Source organism: Myxocyprinus asiaticus, chromosome 38 (assembly GCF_019703515.2).
Source record: "Myxocyprinus asiaticus isolate MX2 ecotype Aquarium Trade chromosome 38, UBuf_Myxa_2, whole genome shotgun sequence".
In the NCBI taxonomy this organism is placed as follows: Eukaryota; Metazoa; Chordata; class Actinopteri; order Cypriniformes; family Catostomidae; genus Myxocyprinus; species Myxocyprinus asiaticus.
Window position 1 is genome coordinate 15,971,070 of NC_059381.1, and position 22,459 is coordinate 15,993,528.

The 22,459-nt window shown below is 37.9% G+C and overlaps 1 protein-coding gene across 4 annotated transcripts in view; it reads left to right on the forward strand.

The window, feature by feature from the left end:
• LOC127428865 (poly [ADP-ribose] polymerase tankyrase-1-like) overlaps positions 1 to 22,459 on the forward strand; it is a 137,086-nt gene that overhangs the window by 82,372 nt on the left and 32,255 nt on the right. For 2 of the 4 annotated variants that reach the window (XM_051677508.1, XM_051677510.1), the window contains 7 exons: positions 5,559 to 5,579; positions 7,167 to 7,261; positions 7,471 to 7,537; positions 14,506 to 14,692; positions 17,267 to 17,388; positions 18,210 to 18,301; positions 18,436 to 18,514. In XM_051677508.1, coding sequence (XP_051533468.1) covers positions 5,559 to 5,579; positions 7,167 to 7,261; positions 7,471 to 7,537; positions 14,506 to 14,692; positions 17,267 to 17,388; positions 18,210 to 18,301; positions 18,436 to 18,514 — 663 coding nt within the window. The remainder of the gene's footprint in view (positions 1 to 5,558; positions 5,580 to 7,166; positions 7,262 to 7,470; positions 7,538 to 14,505; positions 14,693 to 17,266; positions 17,389 to 18,209; positions 18,302 to 18,435; positions 18,515 to 22,459) is intronic. The other 2 variants (XM_051677511.1, XM_051677509.1) reach the window with 1 other exon arrangement.

Below are 22,459 nucleotides of genomic sequence, written 5' to 3' on the forward strand. Positions count from 1 at the left end.
TGTTTTGTTAGCTTGTATTTACTCCAAAGTTCATGCTGTTCCTCTCTTTCTAAAACTTTACCCAATTAAATATTGTACCCAAAAATAAAGATTGTCATCATTTACTTACCCTCATATCTTTCAAAACTATGATTTTCTTCTGTGGTACAAAAAAAATAAAATTATTTATAGCAGTTCAAGCTTTTTTTTTTTTTTTTTTTTCTGTACAGTGAAAGAGAATAGCAGCCACAGCTGTCAAGCAACATTTTTAAGGCAAAGTTTTCTGTGTATAACTTGAATTTAAGACTGTTCCTGACACAGTGCTGTAATATGTCTTCAGAAGACTTGAAATATAACACATATGGAATTCTCATGGACTACTTATGCTGCTTTAGGGAGCTAGACAGACCCTGGTACCTATCGATTTCATTGTAAGAGAAAAGCTCAGACATTCTACTAAACCACTCCTTTGGTGTTCCACAGAAAAAGGGAAGTTATACAGGTATGGAACGATATTAAATTAGAGAAATGTTATGAGTTAAACTCGATCAACAGCATTTGTAGCAACTTGCCCCTTGTTTAATAAAAGATAGCGGTTACAGAAAGGCCCTTACAGTGTAAGTGAATGGGGCCAGTCCGTAAATGCAAAAATACATATTGTTTCGAAAGTATAGCCACAAGACCTAAACATAATATGTAAACATAATTTTAGTGTGATACAATCACTTACCAACCTTATCAGGATTACAGGGTTTTGTTGTCATGACAATGAAGCTGTAATACTGTAAGTGCCTTACAGTGCTTTTTTACAGTGCAGACTTACAGAAGTTGAAAATTATTTTTTGGTGGAAATCAACATTATGCCACAATTGCTGTTATTTGAGCTTTCCTTGTATTGAACCCAGTACATTCCTTTAAATAATAACAGAATTTTCATTTCTGGTGAACTCTGCCTTTTAAATTGTTTTTCATATATTTATTGAGTACACCCATGCTGATGTAACTTGGGCAGGCTTCAGTTGCTCTGATTTATGTTTTATTGGCAGCCTGCATTTGACTGGGCAGAGTTACCCAAGAGCTGTCATTCGAGTGACCTGCACTGGCTGTCTCCCTCTCACGCTTCAGGGTCTGCTGGCAAAAGTTCAAGCCTGCCACATTGTATTACTGTTGCTTTGGGCAAGAAGCCATCTGAATGGACATGGATCTTCGCTTCAGTTCACCTGTACGATTTTTCTGCCAGCTCCAGAAAGAGATTGCATGACAGAGTCAAATGCACTGAGGATTCTCTCATGCTTTGTTCCAAAACATGGCATAGCATTTTAAGGCATTATAGGCAAGCTCCTGATGCATAGGCTATTCTAGAATGTAGGCAACTTAATTATGCCACCTCTTAAGATTAATTTTGTCCAAATTCTAAGGCAGTATTGCATGTATTATTTGGGAGAAGGCAATGCCAGAATGAACTGTGACAAGCTCAGTCAAAAAAATAAATAAATCCAAGATGGCGCATGAGACTAGAGAAATGTTGATTATTCATAAATAAATAATTTATTAAGTACTGAAAAATACTGATAAAAATCATTCCATATAAGTAAAAATGTATTATTCTGACAAATATTTGTATTTTTTTTACCTATTAGATTTTCGGGATGTTAAAGCATTACATCTCTATTGAAATAACTTGCATGTCTCCCATTCGGAGTGCTGTTTTGATGATTAGAATGCTGCCTTTGTAGGAAGCGAGGCAACTTACTAGGTTCTGGAACAGAGCATCAGGATTTACAAGTTCTTTACCCCTAAAACAAAGAAAAAGCTCATCGTAGTATTATGCTGTTTTAAACAATATCAGGACATTGCTATTTGGAGTATGTATGGGGTAACATTTCCAGCCTTACATATTTAGGCAACACATTGATCTTTGACTGATTCAATAGGATCAGCTCTCGAGTGAGACAGTGATGTTGCTGTGGTATATCTGGCTCTTAAAGTAATTGATTGAGGATTTGTATGTGTGAAGCAATTTTAATAGCCTACGGTTAAGCTTCTATTTCATTTTCTGTTTTACTTTTCATTTTGCAGAGAGCATACTAGGATGTGTGTGTTTTCTGCAGGATGTGTGTTTCCTGTTAGCCCTGCCTGTTTTCTGTAGGGTGGACAGATTGGCAGGAGGGGCTAAAGTGATTGAGCGTAGCCATGGCTACTGTATGACTGTGTCGCCATGGTGATCTAGCCTCATAATTCGTTTGTATGCAGGATTCAGGTTGCTCCAAAAGCAAAATATTCTTAAGTATATTCCACCAGGTAATTAACAAGGTGTACTCCAAGGGTAAATCTTAGGCCCTTTTATTTTTCACTGTGTTATTCTGAATTGAAAAAGTGCTCTGTTTAATAGTAAGAAAACAGTAAAAAGACATGTCAAAACATCAGTATAATAAGTTAATTCATTCCAGTCTTAATCTTGAGCCCAGTATCTGATACATAAGTGTCATATGTCAGAATGACCTTAATACCATAATAGATCTGTGGGGCCAAAAGATAATGAAAATTTAATCTTTCTTATGATACGAGCTGTGTTTTTGTTTAGATTTAGTTTATCAAGTAATCCCCCTTTAAAGCAGATTTAATGATATAGAGAAAATTGCGGTTGCGTTCTTTGTACAAATTTTGTTATTTAAAATAAGTTTGTATGGTGGGTTTTTCAAACTACAGTGGTTGAAGCGATAGGAATGCCGAGGTGAATAAAGAAATGTTAACAGCAAGATGGTATAAAACTGTGCATTTCTTGTCTATTACCACCTTCTGCTACTTATACCAATGACGGAAATAAGCGCAGTTAAAATAGCTGATAATGTGGGAGAGCATTGTTTAGAACTGTACCATGATCTTATTGTAATGCAATATGTAGCACTTAAAAGTTTATAGTTTATACAGTGAGAGAAGCTAGACATAGATTAAATGGAAATGTTTAATAACAATTTAGCCTTACAATGTTACAGTAGATGGTTACAATTTAGATATAATAGTTACAAATTGGATGTATGAAATATGTATATGAAACCAGTATTCTCCCCTTTTTCTCCGCAATTTGGAATGCCAAATTCCCAGTGTCTTATCACGTGGCTTGTTGAGCGTGTTACCGTGGAGTCAGCGCATGTGGAGGCTTCATGCTATTCTTCGCGGCATCCAACTCACCACGCGCCATTGGTTGCTTAGGACCAAAGTCAACCAATTCTAGAAATAAACACTGAGAAAATAAAGAATAAATAAAAATACAATAAATAGCTAAATAAACATCAGTGTACTTGTATGTTCAGTATCAGTCAGTGGCTAAATGTGCCTTTTCATAAAAAGGTCATAATAAATATCATGTTTTTTAAAACTTCATGCTCAGTCTTGAGGGTCTAAAGGTGTCTGCTCTGTTTTGTTTTTTATAGTCAAAATAAACAACAAAATGGCTACCTACATGTTGATTACACCATGACTTTGATTTGGTGGACAAAAGCATTTTTAAATATGAATCATATTTTAAAACACAATTGTTTCACTGCTTAACGTGTTAAGAAGTAACAATAAAAGATTATTCTGCACTAGTCATGCCAACATTTCTTTTTTTCAGGAATTTCAGCTTTTTCTGTCTCTGAACACCACATGATATTTTTTACTTTAAGCCCCAGAACAAATATCAATATGACTTGGAAAATATGCTCATCATAGAAGAGGTGTAATCAAGTAAATGGTTTGTGTGAATTGCATTTTTTATGTATTTTTAATTGAATAGCTCTGGACAAAAATGTACATCACTTCATTAACCATATTATAAAAAAGTTCTCTTTTATTTTTTGTTTTAAAGAAAGATAAAAGATTTCCTTGAACTGTTCTCTTGGCCGTTTTTGAAAGTGCGTGAAACTTTTGAAAACTTGCATTACCTGCAGTGGTGTAACTTCCATTTAAACATTAGGAAGAACAAATCAACCCATCACTAAACTCCGACATACCTGCCTGTGTTTTCAGAAAACCGGCTTTTCGCAGTGGAGAGAGAGCTTGCACGCTCAAGGTTGCCAGATTGTGTGACTAAAGCATCACCCTGGCAGAATATTCCCAAACTATACAAGTGTCAAGATTTGATTGGGGGATTTCACCTATAGAAATCTGGCAACCTTACACATGACGAAATCTAATTCTGACTGGCAAATCGGGGTTATTTAAAGTCTGTTATTTTCTCAAATGTAGAAAATTAAATATTTTACTTGCATGATTAGTTCTAAGTAATACATGACACAATTAATCTAAAGAGGATGATAAGGGGGATGGTGGTTTTACAAGGGGATGCTTTCTGGTATTTCTTGCAACAAGGGGGATGCCATCCCCTCGCATCCCTCTTCAACTTGAGCCCTGGTTACATCATGTCAGACGGACGCTTTTGGTGCATCTCACTTTGTTTGCGTAAAGTCATAAACACTGTTTTGAGGACCAAAAAAACAAAAAACATCTCAAGACCCCTGCATTCAAAGTTGCGCTCCGTCCAGCTGTGTTTAAACGCAAGAACGCGTCCTCTCTTGTACTTTCTGCTGTCAATTTTAGTTTGTTGCTTGTACAGCTGAGTGTTGCCTGTACAGCTGGATTTGTGCTTACTGCCCCCTGCTGAAAACAGGTGGTACTTCAAGCTTGTATTCCTCTGATGGTAGGACAATTACACATTACGGTCCGGGGGGCATAATCACACTGAATTAATGCATTAAATCGACAGCCCTATTTATAATCAGAACCAACAAATCCTCATCTGTGTAAGATAACGTTATCTTAGTTATAAATTTAAATGAGCAGAATGCATTACAACAATATAAAAAAATACAAACAGAAAAGTGGATGTTAACTTTTGTTATGTATTAAAGGACGTGTACAAGATCAACAAATTTAAGGTTTAATGGCAACACAGCACTGTCCCGATTTGTCAAGTGACCGTTCTGTCAACTTGCACGAAACTTTCTAACACTGGCCCTGGGACACTATGCCATCATTATTGTTGAGCCCTTATTTAGTTTCGTCTGCTCCATTCCAATAAAGTCAGCCTTTGTCCAATCCGCTACACTGTAAGAAATAGCTTGTTTTGTACCGATAATCCAAATTCAGTGGACGATCTTAAGCACACGTCAGCAGACCACAGTGTTTAGCCACAGGATGAATCACATAAGTCACAGACGCCTGAAATGAGTTTTGGTTGAGTGCCACTGATTTGGCACCAACTCTTCTATCAAGTCAGCACAAACTCCCCGGAGAGTAAAAAGAATGATAGACTGCAGCTTCAAATTGTTCACATTTCCTCGCAGTGTTGAAATATCATTTCTGTCACCATCACAATGCAGTGCTGCCATTCTCTGTCTGCAGGTGCTTTGGACATTTGGGTTTAATGATAAAGAGCCATATGTCCAAGAAAAGTTACTTTATAAAAGACAAGAAATCATTACAGGATGTGCCAAAATAACATTAACATATCATTAAGTCATTATTTGTGTTTTTTTGTTTTTGTTTGTATGTTTGTTTTTGTTTTTATTTGTCATTCTGGCGACATTGTCTATCAGTCGACATCTCAAAAAATGCTGGTAAGTTGTTTTTCGCTAAAAGTTTGATCTTGATTGCACTTGTTTTGGTTTTGTTGTTTTTCTTTCCTTTATTTTACATTATATTAATTGGTTTGCTGGTTCAGAAACTTTTTACGTTGTGGACTTGGGCTTTTTGGGCTTGATTGGCCATTCTTCATTCACACTCAGCAGCTTTGTGAATGCAGTGGTTTGGGGTAAAGGTGTTGGGGGTTAACCCTGGTGTGGACCTTCTGTCCTAAAGAGGAGGCTTAGAATACCACCTGCTTGTTAATTGAGCTCTAATTTACCACCTTCAAACACTTTAATTCGGTTGGTTTCTTGTCTTTTACATCCTCCAAAGTAGTGTGCATGCCTACAAAAGCTTGTCACTGCATATTGTTGATCATTATTTTGTAATATAAGGGTGCAACTTGTAGTTTTCCCATTTATTTTGGATTGATTTTTCATTGTTTGTTTTCAGCTGTATGTGGAATGATCCATGTTTATTGCAGGTGACAGTGCAAGAACACATGGAGTTTGCGCATTGTGCTTTGCTCACATTGATACACTGTTATGGTTTACTGCCGTCTTGTCATATTTCATTGGAGACTTTTATTGGGGTTTGATTTGTTTGTGCCAACTGATTCTCATTTAATTTTGATTTGTATTTGTTTGACTTGGTTTCTTTTGTTTTGATGTGTTGTTCTTGAATGCATGAATGCTTGAAGTTTGAAAGTTAAAGGCATGGCCCACCCAAAAATGAAAATTTTGTCATATAAGTCATATCACGTATGACTTTTATTCTTCTGTTGAACACAACAGGAGATGTTAGGCAGAAGGACAGCCTCAATCACCATTCATTTTGAAAATGGAAGAAAGACGCAATGCAAGTGAGTGATGACTGAGACTTACTGCCTAGTGCCTAACATCTCCTTTAGTGTTCCACAGATGAAAGGAAGTCAGAGGGGATTCATGAAGGTGAGTAAATAATGACCAAAATTTCATTTTTGGGTGAACTATACCTTGACCTAATGTTCTCATATGATGTTTGAACAAAGGATTTTCTATTTGCTTCTTGCCATCAGGGTGTCTTTTAATTTGAATTTTCTTCTTGTTTCATTTTTGTTGGCTTGACACACAAAATATCAGCTACTGTCTTTAATTAGTTCTCGTAACAAATGCCAACCGTCAAATTGTCATCAACATATGGGTGATGTGAATTTTTGGAATGATCACTGCTTTGTGGGAGTTGTTGTTATACCCTCGCTGTGTCTTCCTTTACACAAATATTTGGTGTTAAGTACCGTATTCTTATCACATTAGCCCGTATTTTGTCCAAATCTCTCAGCGGGATGGAAAAATCCTACAGTGTCTAATTTTTTAGAAGGTTCCTCAAGCCGCAGAGCTGCAGTGAAGTGTGACTTCACTGAGGAACCTCAGTTTGGGTTTAATTTCTTCACATGTTCGTGAAACCAAGACCTCCCTTAGTCCCCAGGCAGCCCGATATCAGAAAAGATGGGAAATAGCTACACTAATAGGTGTTGTGAAATCTTGCAGGATCTGTGTAGATCTTAAGTTTTTAAGCAATTGTTGTGTTCTCTCCCATAGTCCACTCCATTACATCTGGCAGCTGGGTACAACAGAGTCCGAATAGTTCAGCTGCTTCTCCAACATGGAGCTGATGTTCACGCTAAAGATAAAGGGTAGGTCTGCTTGTGTTTTTCTTTTTCTTTCCTATAATATGTATGAATTAAGATGCATTAATTGTTTCATAATTTCCTACATGCTGGGTAAAAACATTGGTTCATTAATTTGGTCTGCTTTTGACTAGATATTAGTTGTGAGAAGTGAGAGCACATTTTGCATGTAAATGAAGTAACGATATTTGTGATTTTTCTCTTTTAATCCCTAGTGGTCTTGTTCCTCTACACAATGCCTGCTCGTATGGACACTATGAGGTTACAGAGCTACTGCTAAAGGTACGAACAAAAACCTCAGTGTGTGTGTGTTTGGATATTTATGTATGTCCGAGTTTAAAGCAATTCTCTTCCATGTTAAAGGTGCTGTAAGCCAATTTATTTATTTATTTTTTTGACCTTGCTGCGAAATATTGAGGCTCACTGCCATATTCTGATTTACAATTTGTTAGCTGAGGGCACTATTTAGATACTGTCGTGTTTGACAAGCATGGGAGCATGCTTTGTGTCGGTTTCAAAAGTATTGGTCCAGTGTTTTGGAAAGAGGGGTTGTGACTAAATCAGCGGCTCAGTCTCGTGGAAGTTAGAACTGCTAAAATTGCTTACAGCACCTTTAATCTAGTTTTTGTCCTAACCATTCACAACCACGATGGCAATGAGACATTTTGTGGGGTCGCAGTGAGTAGCCCTGCCCAGAGTTAAATCTCATTGGTCTCCTGCTCCATAGTCATATGTGATTATTAAACCACAAAAGGTTGTGATTTAAATGAAATGAATAGCCTACACGGTTTATGTGTGCTTCAGAGTAGAGATAGGCAGATATATCGGTTGTATCGATTAATGGGTGCCAGTAGTTGCTTTTTGGAACTATTGTTTATCAGCAGAAATCGATGCAGATGTTTTTTTGGCTGGCACTAGAGGATTCTACGGTTAAAACGGCTTGGTTCTACAGTATAACACTGGCATTTAGAGGCAAAATAAAAATAATCACTGACACCTCATTGGAATTTGCTGTTTCTAAATCTTTCTTCATTGAAAATATTAATCCACATTTTTATCCTCACTTCATTAATGCATGATTTGTTATTTGTTACAGAGCGGTTATCATAGTTAACGTAGACTTTGTCAGTTCGAACCAGTCTGGCCATTCTCCGTTGACCTCTCTCATCAACAAGGCAGTTCTGTCCACAGAATTGCTGCTCACTGGATGTTTTTTTGTTTTTGTTTTTGACACCATTCAGAGTAAATTCTAGAGACTGTTGTGTGTGAAAATCCCAGGAGATCAGCAGTTACAGAAATACTCAAACCAGCCCATCTGGCACCAACAATCGTGTCACGGTCCAAATCACTGAGATCATATTTTTTTCGCAGTCTGATGGTTGATGTAAACATTAACTGCAGCTCCTGACCCGTATCTGCATGATTTTATGCACTTCACTGCTGGCACACGATTGGCTAATTAAATAATCACATGGATGATTATTGGTGCCAGATGGGCTGGTTTAAGTATTTCTGTAACTGCTGATCTCCTGGGATTTTCACACACGATTTAGAATTGTCTCTGGAGTTTACTCTGAATGGTGCCAAAAACAAAAAACATCCAGTAAGCAGAAGTTCTGTGGATGGAAACGCCTTGTTGATGAGAGAGGTCAACAGAGAATGGCCAGACTGGTTCGAACTGACAAAGTCTACGGTAACTCAGATAACCACTCTGTACAATTGTGGTGAGAAGAATAGGGTTGGCGCTGTTTTGGCAGCACGTCTCACATCAACACGGTGCTCTCCAAATGAGTTCAAACCATTAAAAGGGCAGTTTTATTGCAATGGCCACTGGAAAAATATTATAATTTTTGTGGAAATTCCAACATTCTTGTCACTGCAGTAGAGAAAAGGGAAACAACATTACAGTTCAGTGCAATTTATACCTTCCAGCTGTAAAGATGCAGTGATTCAAGACCCACACAAAAATCATGTTAGCAAGGATAGCTAAAATTAGTCATAAGTGTTCCCTAATTTCACAGTCAGAACGTCTTTCGATTGTTTTCATGGGAGCAGGAATAGAAGCGGAGAAACGACCACTCCCTCTGGCGAACGGCCAGTATTCCAGTACACCAGACGCCTACTGTCGAAACTTTAGTGTGACTTCTCATTTCCATCTTACCTTCAGTTGAAACTCTAAAATTGTTCTCTGAATTGAGTTCATGTTGTAATGACAACAGTAATTGGAACAGCATTTCTTTTTTTCTTTGTTGAAAAAAATCCAGATAGTACACATGAATACCTAATGAACTGAAAATGTTAAGTTCTTAGGGGAAAGTGCAATGGATAATGTATCTGATTTTGATACTTATTATAAATGTATTGTTAAGAACAGTTCAGAAGTATGGGTGAGGGTGAAATACTGGCAGATGTATCATTTGAAAACTCATAGAAAGTAGGAATAAGTAAATCAAGACACACTAAAAAGGTTTAAATCTATTTTGATCTATTCTTTAAAACAAGATTTTTTAAAATATTTTCTTTTTCTTTTCTTTATTTTTTCTCATTAAAATACTCCTTAAACATAAACAGAATCACCCATAAACGTTAGCTGGTGATATTTGACTGTGGATCATGAGCAAGCAGAGGACAGGCACTGGAGGTATTGATAATAATGATGATGATGATGATGAAGAAGAGGATGGCCTCTGATCTACCTATTTTGGTTTGAAGTTAATGAATGGTCAGTGCTAATTAGTCTACATGCTAACAGCAATACATGGCAGAACTCTGAGGTATATCCTGTCATATTTTGTTTAATGTTAACCAAGACATAATTCAGTGCATCTGTTCGAACTGTATTTGCTTGATGAGAAAATAATTTTTTGTAACAGATGACCTGATTTGGTTAAAAATTAGTTGTTCTACATTTGAACATATTCTGTTTTCCTATTAAGGAGGCAGTGTCCCTGTTTTTCATGTTTTTATTCTTATACTGTATATAATAATAGCTACATCACTCATAACATTATTCAAATACAGTTTGTTTGCATTCAGAAGGCATGATTAAAAGTCTTTGAGAAATATAGCTTTTCTCTTGAATTCATTCACATATGCGATCTTGAGGTATTCAAAAAGTAACAAATTAATCTGATTACATTACTTTCTTATTGCGGTAACTGGATTAAGTTTCAGAATACATTTTTTACTACATTATCTGTATTTGTAATGGATTACATTTTAAAAGTAACCCTCCCAACCCTGTGTGTGTGTGTGTGTGTGTGTATATATTCAGTTACTTGTAGTTATTATTGGGATTTTGGATTAACAATAAACTGCATCTACATTTTGTACTCTTGTTGCCTCTATGTCAGCGCCCGTCACATTAATGAAAGCTAAGCCAATTTTTTTAACAGTCTGTAATTCGATTTTAAAAACTGTCAGCCGATTAATCGGTTATCAGCCTTTTCCACCACCTTAGTTATTGTATCGGCAAAATCCATCGGTTGACCTCTTCTTCAGAGTGAATGACACGCTGTTCTGCATGCAAAAAAAAAATACAGACTAGTTCATAATAATTAGGGATGTCCCGATACTGATACTGGAATCAGGTCCGATACCGTGCTCATGTACTGGATCTTGTACTCTGAAAAATGCTCTGATACCAAAAACTGATACCATCTGACGTACGATTGTCATTACGTAAACATTCAGCGCACAAATTCAAATCATGTCATGTCCTAGTGAGATTATTTAACAGCTAAAGCTGTGATTTAATGTGATAAATATGTAGTTTACACATGCAGCATTTTAAATGTGAGTGCTTGTGAATGTGTGGAGCCGGTGTTGTGCTGACAAAGACACAAAGTGTTCATACCTTTAAGAGATCCTTGACTCATACATGGAAAACACTATTATGAGCATCGCATGCTCGGTTTGTAGCAGATGACAGCAGGCAAAGCGCTAATTCACTTTCTAGTAGCCTTTTGCGGTTTAATAATCACTTTGAGTCACGTAGTGATTGGGAAGCTGCCGTCATTACATCAGAGCTCCTTGGTCAAAACAGCACAGAAACACTTAAAATTAAAAGCTCTGCCAAAATAAAAGCTCAATTTAAATGAAAAAAGTATGCCAGAAATAGGTCACTACTGTATAGTTATGTAATATTTACTGTGATACTACTACTACTACTACAACTACAACTAATAATAATAAATCAGTAGTAATTGTATTATATTTAAGCAGCATCTCACACCTGTTATGGTCTGTGATGCAGCACTTTATTTGACAAAAATAACTCCAATGTTGTATTTAGGATTGTGCTGTGAGGTTCTGTATAAAATCACTTAATTTGATAAAAAAAATATACAATATCATGTTGAAAATTAATTGTTATATTTTCATTTGATTAAAGTTTTAATGAATGTAGTTATTTAAATACCATTTTGATGATAACATTGAAATAAACTGTTAATATGCAGGTCAGAAAAAAACAGGTATCGGGACATCTCTAATAATAATAATAATAAAAGAAGACATTATTTTATGAATTATACAAAGCATATTTTCTGTATGGAAACAATAAATAGAATAGTTACATTTAAAAAATGGGCTTTTCATTTAGTTTTGATGCACGTCTGGTTTAGGCCCCACCCACACCCGGTTATATCCAAATACAGTTCAGATAATTTTGCCATTGCTACAAATACAGATACAATACCCTTTGTATTTTGGTCCTTTATTCCCCTGTAAAAATATCTAAACATCCTTAAAACAAGATACATTAACTTGAGAAGAAAATAAGTCTTGTTTTCAGAGAAATCTTAACAAAATTTTGTGAGGTTTATGCATGAACCAATAAAAAGTCTATTGGTGAATGACGGAAGAAAAAACTTTTGTAGTTTCTTTTTTTTTTTTTTTTTTTTTGCTTTAAGCGTAAACCTCAAATTTTTGTTAGATTTCTCTAAAAACAAGATAATATATCTAATTTTGCTTCTCAAGTAAATCTTGCTTCTCAAGTTAATTTTGCTTAAGTTATCTTGTTTTAAGGATGTTTAAATATTTTTAGTTAAAAACAATGCAAATACTGAGTACAGAAATATTTTTTTTCTGCACATGCTGCTTCATTCTGCATGTCCTATTAGTTTCATTTGTCTTAGTCCAAACACAAGCTTTACCTTGAGCCAGAAGTTCCACAGAGTACAGCCTTTAACTAGCCCAGCTTCCTTTATTTACAAAACCGCTATATGGGACACTATGCTCACTGTGTGTTCTCCCATGGTTGCTGTGTCAACAGAGCCCTGCTGAGTGGCCAGCCTGTCTCTAGAACAAAGTCTGGAGTTTGATATACTGCAGAGTCTAACACCGCATGCTCTCGCCCTCAGGAAAGCTTATCACAATATCAGCAGCCCCCAGATCTCCTTAAGCCTTGTGAATCATAAGATCAGATTAAATGTGCTGTGCAATGATCAAAAAGACAATTAACAATCCTTGTATCATACACAGCTGTATTGGGAATGCGTTTGTGTTTCTATATCAGTGGAGTTGCTCAAGGCTGTTCGTTTGGGTGGTTTTCATTCAGGGCACGTTTGCTGCTGTCTGCATCCGAGTGCGATTGTTCCCAGCGCCCCCTGCAGCATTGTCACGAGTCGCTGTATTTGTGGGGTTTTTTGTTTATTAATTTGGTGTGCATTATGCACACCAGAGTTAATGACACTTGCGCCTCTGTGCGTCACATGCCATAATTCAGCAGATATGAATGTCCAGGAGAAGGTGACTGTATCTGATGCTCGCAAACAGTCTTTTTTTTGAGGAAAAGCTGGTTGTGAGTAGTTTTTGCAGCGCTGCTTATGTTCCCCTGTCAGTCATTTTGCACGTGTGTGTTTGTGCGCCTGTGCGTGTTTTTGTGCAACTAATGATGTTGTCATGCTTAAATCAGCAAAATGCATGCACAAGTTATTTTACTTCTGAAGAAGTGCGGACCCAAGTACAGGTTGCTTTCTCACTCACATGCGAACCATGCCACAGTTCCATTGCAACCAAGCTCAGACCACCTCCAACAGGTAGTCTTGGGTTCAGTACCACAATCTGCTCACCGTTCTGCAAAACAGCTTTCATTTTACCAATTTTTCATGCAAACCGTGCTCTGCTTCAGACTTCCAGTGTGAAAGCCCCTTTGGATCTTGTTGCCCATGAGCTCTTATCTGGCTTATCTCACTTTAAGTTTGTGTTTTTATATAGTCAGTTTTATCATTTTTGCAGAATAATCTGCACTGATAAAATCAATATAGTTTTTATAGTTGGTAATAGTAGATGGTTTTTTCATATATATATTACTAGTTTCTGCACAAGAATTGCAGTGTTTACATACTAGGTTTAAAGCACCACGGCAAAATAAATTATATTTTTGAGCTTGAAGTGTGAATTGAATGTAATGAGTTAAAAGGGTTGTGAAGTGCAAATAAAACAAATACAACAAATTTTTCTATTGCGTTATGTTCGCAGGCTACACGCCAATAAACAAGCATACAGTGTGACCAGTGTAGTCTGATTGACGAACAAATTACTCTTTTGACGGTTTTTTAATGAAACGTTCATAAAGACACTCACAATAACTCCCGAGTTATCGTTTTGATTCATTAATCATTTATCATTGTGCGTCCACTGAATCTAAGTGGTTACCAAATTAAAATTACTTACTGAACCGCAAGTCGTCATAATTTAATTCATGTCTGACTCTAAATGAACCGAGAACTGTTACTGTGTTGTTTAACAGTTATAGGTTGAATTGAAGTTACAAAGTTCTTTTTTTTTTTTTTTTTCGTAATAAATGGTATATTGCTAAAAAATATTAATTTAAAACTACTGCCAGATTAATCAGCAAACAGCTCACACACCTTAGTTGTCAGTATCTACAAAATCTATTATTGGTCAACCTCTAGTGTATGGTAACATCAGTTGAAATAATGTCTTGTCAGCTTGAGGTGTTTTAAGCGCTTCATTCTGTTTATCCTTGCATCTGAATGCAAGTTGATGTTCCTCCCTCCTGGAAAACTGCCATTTTCTAAAAATGTGTTAGATATTCTTTTCCCTCATTGCTATTAACACAGCTTCTGGTGCATAGCAGGCTCCCCCTTAGATAGAAATTCATAATTGATTCTAAAACTGATCGAGTAAAACGGTGTAATGTTCTCAAAGTATCTGAAAATGAATCTGGTTTCCTCCTTGCTGCGTGAACCAGCCTTCATCTTACCCTGAATGTTTTTCTGTAGCATGGGGCGTGCGTCAATGCCATGGACCTCTGGCAGTTCACCCCTTTGCACGAGGCCGCCTCCAAGAATCGCGTGGAAGTGTGTTCCTTACTGCTGAGTCACGGAGCCGACCCCACTCTGGTCAATTGCCATGGAAAGAGCGCGGTGGATATGGCCCCGACCCCAGAACTCAAAGAGAGGCTCACCTGTGAGTATAACTTTGTTTTTACCTACATCAGTACTTTTTCTAGTTAAAGTTGGCAAGGTATTAAGGTCCTAAACATTAAAACAGAGGTTGTTGTACTTGAACTGGTGCAACAGTCACCAAAAAAAGTAGATCCTAGCCTAATTACCGGTGATGAATCAGAGTAAAACATTTGTATGTTAAGTTCACTTAAAAGTTTAACATTGACCACATTTACAAACATTTAAGAAAACTGTTTATTCCAGGGTTATTGCAGTAAGCGCCATTCTGAAACGTCATGTAAACGAGAACAAGGATTTCCTTACGACATTTAAGGGATCAAGAGAGTGGTTTGTGGGGGCCTGTGTAGCTCAGTGGTAAAAATATGCTGGCTACCACCCCTGGAGTTCGCTAGTTCGAATCCCAGGGCGTGCTGAGTGACTCCAGCCAGGTCTCCTAAGCAACCAAATTGGCCCGGTTGCTAGGGAGGATAGAGTCACATGGGGTAACCTCCTCGTGGTCACTATAATGTGGTTCGTTCTCGGTGGGGCGCGTGGTGAGTTGAGCGTGGTTGCCGCGGTGGATGGCGTGAAGCCGCCACACGCGTTATGTCTCCGTGGCAACGCGCTCAACAAGCCACGTGATAAGATGCGTGGGTTGACGGTCTCAGACGCAGAGGCAACTGGGATTCGTCCTCTGCCACCCAGACTGAGGCGAATCGCTACGCGACCACGAGGACTTGAGCGCAATGGGAATTGGGCATTCCAAATTGGGAGAAAAAGGAAAAAAAAAAAAAAGAGTGGTTTAACATACCCAGGTTTCTCCTGGAGAATGTGGCTTATGTAAACACATAAGAGGTGTTTTGATGGGAGTTTGAAGAGTGTGCATGTGCGTGAACAGACAGGATATCACGAGTCATAGGATGGAGCCCAACAACAAGTCAACACAGTGGAAGGAATAAAAAATTTCCCAGAGTTTAGTGAGAAATGCACTAAAGCCTCAACACGTGCTATGTCTCCGTGGCAACGCGCTCAACAAGCCACGTGATAAGATGCTTGGGTTGACTGTCTCAGACACAGAGGCAACTGGGATTCGTCCTCCGCCACCCGGACTGAGGCGAATCGCTACGCGACCACCCATTTATACCCATTTATACACACCAATGTAAAATATCGACTGCCCCTCACGTTTGCGTATATGTGCTCGCACATTTGGGGAATCCCAGAGTTTTACTTAAGAGGGAAACCCCACTATTGCAGCGAAATTCCGCTACAGGTCGTGATGCAAAGTCAAAGGAAACAAAAACAGCAACAATTGTGGAATATCTGGAAATAAAGCAAAGTAATGGGGAGTAAAATAGCAAGGTCTTCCTCACATGCCATGTTTGTTATTTACATACGCTTTGTGGGGAAATTACATTGCTGTGGAGAAAGCTGCTTACTGACCGTGCCGCATGTATACGGGAGTAAAGAGTACGCCGCTTATACAGTGCATGTAAACCGCAATTCTGCTTTCTAGAAATGAGCCGCATTCTGGTGCCCAGGTAAATGTAGTCATTGTGGCTCTGTGGCACTATATTTCTCGTTTGGTAGAGTGGCCTATTCGGCCCAACACAGCAGCATTGGGTCACAACTGTTTGTACAACTGACAGAAGTTTTATTAAAGTAAAAAGGCACTCAAGACTGTGCTATATTGTTATTAGGGCGTTATTAGGCACAACACACATTAATGCCACCCCTTTAGCAATGACTATATTCACATCAAAGCATGGTTTCAAGTTCCTTACTTCTTTTATAAGACCATCTCTTAAACCTTATTGCATAAGAGTAATGCAATGGCAGTAGACTAGAATCTTTCAACATTTCCCAGCACAAGTTGCATCAGCCCAAAAAAAAAAAACCAAGCATTCCTCCACCTTGCAAGTGTGAGTAAGCTATAAGCAGATTGGCTCTGATTGTTCCTGATACATTCTTCCCTGGCACTGACACAGATACCTCAAGATTTAGAGAAAGACTGCTTTAAATGTACAATACTCTCATTCTGCATTATTCAATTGCAGTGGAGTCTGAGCTTCAGTGTGCTGATGAGGTTGGCAGGCAGTATCGTTATATATATTTTGCCTGTGAATTCTCCATCTGGCTTCTCCCAGTGTGCAGTAGAGTGAAACATTTGCTGTGTAAAGATTTTCCTTTATGTTGAATTTGTGTTTGGTTTTGAGTCTGTGTGGATGTATATTTTAAGAGACGAACACTTTGTTTTCCTTCTTTGCAAGTCGCTTTGGAGAACGGTGCCTGGTAAATGAGAACATGTATATTTAGATGGAATATGATGTGTAGAGTGCTATGCGCAAAAGCATAACAGATTGTATGCACATAAAAATCGGTATATATGAAATTCATTCAATCAGGTCAAATGGATCAGTTGCCATTGTAGATATCCTGACTGTAATTTCTGCTGCCATAAAGCCAGATCGCATTATAGCTGTGCATCTTAAATTACATTTTCACGCTTTGCCTTGATGAATTATGTCTTCCACTGGCTTCTCTCAGAGCTTCTTGCATCATCTCTCTAAATATTCTCTGTTTTCATCTGGTCCAGATGAGTTCAAGGGCCACTCACTGCTCCAGGCAGCACGGGAGGCAGACATGACAAAAGTGAAGAAGAACCTGGCTCTGGAGATCATCAACTTCAAGCACCCACAGACGCAAGAGACAGCACTGGTGAGCTCCTGCCGATCCACTTCAAAGCTACACTGCTAGTAGATAAGGATGAAGAAAAATATTAAAGGAATAGTTCACTGCAAAAGGAAAAAGGCATAATTTACTCACCCTTGTGTCATACCTGTATGACTTTCAAAAGGAGAAATTTTGAAGAAAGTACCTGTAGCTCTTTTCCATGCAATTACAATGAATGGGTACTGGAGATTTCAAGCTTAAAAAAGGCTTATAAAAGTCATTAAAGTGGTCTATATGACTTGTGTGCTATATTTCAAGTCTTCTGAAGTCATATGATAGCTTTGGGTGTGAAACTAACCGAAATTTAAGTTGTTATTCACTGAAAATCTTGATGTCCACCTTGGCTCTCCTTGGTGTGTTAATAAGAGAAGTGATTTCTGATTAGTGAATGAATCGTTCAAACAAGTTTTGTGATCTGGATAAACATTCTTCAGTAAATGATGAGCAAATGTTCATTTTTATGTGAACTATTCCTTTTACAGACTTCCCATGGTCACGGAAATCTTAAGCAAAATTGGAATATCTTAAAATTGTGATTTCCAGGCCAGAAAAGTAGTGTAAATTAATAAAACCTTTTAAGACATGGAAATGCCATGTACATTTCTCTTGTGAATATTATTTTGGTAATTATGCTCTAAAAAATTTTATCGAATAGAAATTAAGTTGTAAATGCAATCTCTTTAAATGCATTTTTTTTTTTTTTTTATTCCTTATCCAGTAATCATGAACGACTGGAAAAGTAATGGAAAAATATTGGAAATTCATTGTTCAAAAGGCTTTGACAAGACCTGTATCTTGTTTTTCAGCACTGTGCAGTTGCCTCACCCCATCCAAAAAGAAAACAGGTCACCGAAATGCTGCTACGGAAAGGAGCCAATGTCAATGAAAAGAACAAAGAGTGAGTGAATGTGCCCGTTACGTGTTGAAATTGCAATAGTTTTTCCCCTGGAGATTCATGCCTTTCAAGGTCTTTCTCATGATCTTCCTCTGCCCCTTCCTGTCTCTATTATCTTCTCCTCTCTCCTTGTGCAGCTTCATGACACCTCTCCATGTGGCGGCAGAGCGGGCACACAACGACATTATGGAGGTGTTGCAGAAACACGGGGCAAAGGTAAACATCTGTTCCTGCATCAGCACACGCCATATTCCCTGCCTGTTCCCTCTAGATCCCTACAGAGATGCAACACATCGCATTTTCACACATCACACATCTTCACACACACAGATCGCACATCTAACACTCTGCAATTCTCCTCTCAATTCTTACAATATACTCTGCCTTAAAGGAGTAGTTCATCAAAAATGAAAATTCTGTCATAATTTACCCATCCTCATGTCGAGAAACCTGTTTGAAAATCTGCACACTTCATGCATAAAAAGGGTACAGTATCAAAAACTGCCTGTTTTATTCTACGAGTCAAAGAAAGGATGGGAACCTGTCATGTAAAACTAAATTATGATTGTTTCTAGTGTAGGATATGTCCCCTTTATAGATGAATACCATCTGTGCCTGTTCTCACCTGAGCCAAGAAAAATCTGTTCAGTGGGAGCAGCCTTTCTGTCACATTTAAGTCTGTGTGCAGTTGAGTCATCGCATTTAAGCGGCAAGAGGAGAACAATGAAAATTGCTAACGCAGCTAAATTTTATTCAATTCAGTTTTTTCTATGAGTAATTTTCCTGCTTATCAGTGGTTAAGATAATTGACAAAGATAGAAGAGCTCATCATCAGTATGGAGGGCTTTATATGCTAACATCTTCCTAATTAACGACCAAACATTCATCACCCCATTCCCCTTAAAGGAATAGTTCACCTTAAAATTACGATTCTGTTATCATTTACTCAAAATTAGAAAATTTGAAGAATGGACTGGCCACTCTTTTCCCTGCAATTACAATGAATGGGAACTGGAGCTTTCAAGCATCAGAAAGAATGCAAAAACACAATAAAAGTGCCATTTAAGTGATCTATATCAGTGTTTCCTACCCTTTTTTGCCTTAAGTGCTCCCAAAGTACCCCTTCATCGACACAAAACCAAAGATGTGTACCAAAAACTGAATATCATTTTACATTATCATTAATATTTGATTATTACTGATGAATCAGTATTAGTTTGATCTTTTAGGTTTCATTAGTATTGATAAAGATTTCCTGATTAGATTTCGATTCGGGTCAATTTAAGTTATAATGTCCATTTTGCTTACATATGAAAAAAATAATCTCTTGGCTAATGCTGTTAATTAGCCTTCTAACTTGGTACATTACAAAATATAAATTGTACACATTTTAGTTTTTCATAATTTTTGTCACATTTTAGCTTTTTAAAACTGTGCAAATTCCATGTATTCTATCAATAAATATGATGTCTTGAAATTACACATTATATTGCATACATACGTTTTATCACATTTATTGTTTACTTGGTTAATTTGTACCATTTACAAGTAGTTACATTGATATGTAGATATTAATATTTTTACCCATCCCTAAGCCTTATTTTTATCTTAAGCCTTGTGATTTTGTTAGGCTCAACATGGAAAAATCCTATTCTTACCTATATGACTTTTGCACAACATTACAAGTCATAGGATAGCATTGTGTATATTTCGAGTCTTATAGTTGATATTTCATTGAAAGCAAATGTTTACAGTTTTTGTTTGTTTACAATTTAAACAACCTTAAGGCCAAAGTATACTTGGTTCAGTATGGCACTACGTCTCACGCAAAGAGCACATGACATAATTTTCGTCATCTGTCCACTGTTGTACCGAAATTGGACTCCCCATCAAATTTTTACTCCCCGCTATTGGTCCCTATCCCTAAAGCCCACCTTTACACCCAACCATAACCCTTACCATAGTAGGGAGACCTTTGTCCCTCTCCCTAAAGGCCACACCTACCCCTAACCATAACCATACTAGGGAGTCAAAAATCAGCATGACACCTGACAGTCTGCATGTAGCCCAGTTTTTCTAGCCTATACCTGTCGTCTGTGTGTGTCATCTGCGCTTGCACCTGGAGTTCTTATTAGTAAAGAGAATAACAAAGCTGCCGTTGTGTGCATGTGTTAAATGTGTTTGTACGGGCCCGTGGTCAAAAGTGTTTACTTTGAAAACATTTTCCAGTGAAACTGTATAAGTTAAAAGCCTGGCTGCCCTAGCCACACAGCTGAGCTATGTCAGAGAAACTGGAGGCCATTTACAAGCTATATCAGTCATGTCATTACCTCTCCAGTGTAGAGAGGGGTGAAAGACTTCCAAATCAATGGAGCTCTTTTAGAGAGCCAAATCAGATAAGCATCGACTAACTGATCAGGCATTCAGTTACTGCCTTGGCTGAGAGCATAAGGGCTGATCAGCTATTCTTAATCAGAGAGACGAGGGGAGCCGATACACCTGTAAATAATCTCATCCACCATATGCCCTCTTTGTTCAAGCCGGTGTATCTAAAGAGCCTACCCATTCATCAAACTTGCAAGTGCTACTTTCATGCAAGGTTGCATTATCCAGAGGTCTTCTTCTTTGATGCTTTGTGGCTCTTTTATGTTGCCTGGAGCAGCTTGATTTTCAAAACCAACCCCCTTGTGTTCGGATCCCAGCTCTTCTGCATGATCGATAAACTGGGAATGGTCTGCTATAACCCCAATTTCCTCATTATCAGTATCCATCTGTTTCAATACGACCCTGCAGAAACGCATCAGATCGTTAACAGGTGCAAACTTCAGTGGCCGGATTGCCATAAGACTTAAGTGACATAAATGGACTAGATAATTAGTCAGGCTGGTGGTTCAAATACAAAAGGCTGTTGTCACTAGTGTGTTTACAGAGCATGTGAGGAAACAGTAAACTGATAATAATGGACCAGGAAACAGGAATAATAAAGCTATCTAAAGTAAACACATCAGCTCATGTGTTACTGAGAAAATCAGTCGATGGTTTGCACTGGTTTGCTGAAGAGGTTTTTTTTTTTCTCAAATCCATTTAATTGTTTGTAATTTAAACAATGCAAAAAAATGCATAAAATCCGATTTGTTTTCAAAACCCACCAAACCACGTTTGTGTTGTTTAAAATTAGATTAAAATCTGACTTTTGGAAGTGCTTTTCAGCGTGCCTTGTCGGTATGGATTATTTTATTTCTTTTTTTTAGGATTTATTTTTTTTTTATATCGGATATTTAGCAAAGTGGTAATCGTGAGACAAATATCATTTCATTTGCTTCGGCAGCCCGAAATATAGCTTTGGCGACCGCTGGGAAACCCTGACTGTTAAAGTGATAGAAAGAAAGCATTTTCAGTTAACACAGGCTCTAATGTAATATGTAAGTAGCGTTCTCCATTTTGCATGGGTAATTTTGATTGGATAACTATCCGATCAGTGTTGACACATTTGAATGATGTTACATTAACGCATGTTAATGCAAGGTGTAAATGGGGCCATACTCAATGTGCAGTAATATATACACTGATCAGCCACAACATTAAAACCACTGACAGGTGAAGTGAATAACATTGATTGTCTCGCTACAATGGCACCTGTCAAGGGGTGGGTTATATTAGGCAGCAAGTGAACAGTCAACTCTTGAATTTCATTTGTTGGAAGCAGGAAGAATGGGCAAGCATAAGGATCTGAGCGACTTTGACAAGGGCCAAATTGTGATGGCTAGACGACTGGGTCATAGCATCTCCAAAATGGCAGGTCTTGTGGGGTGTTCCCGGTATGCGGTGGTTAGTACCTACCAAAAGTGGTCCAAGGAAGGACAACCTGTGAACCGGCAACAGGGACATGGGCGCCCAAGGCTCGGGGAGCGAAGGCTAGCCCGTCTGGTCCGATCCCACAAAAGAGCTACTGTAGCACAAATTGCTGAAAAACTTAATGCTGGCCATGATAGAAAGGTGTCAGAACACACATACATTGCAGCTTGCTGTATAGCTGCAGACCTGTCAGAGTGCCCATGCTGACCCCTGTCCACCGCCAAAAGCACCTACAATGGGCACGTGAGCGTCAGAACTGGACCATGAAGCAATGGAAGAAGGTGGCCTGGTCTTACATATCACGTT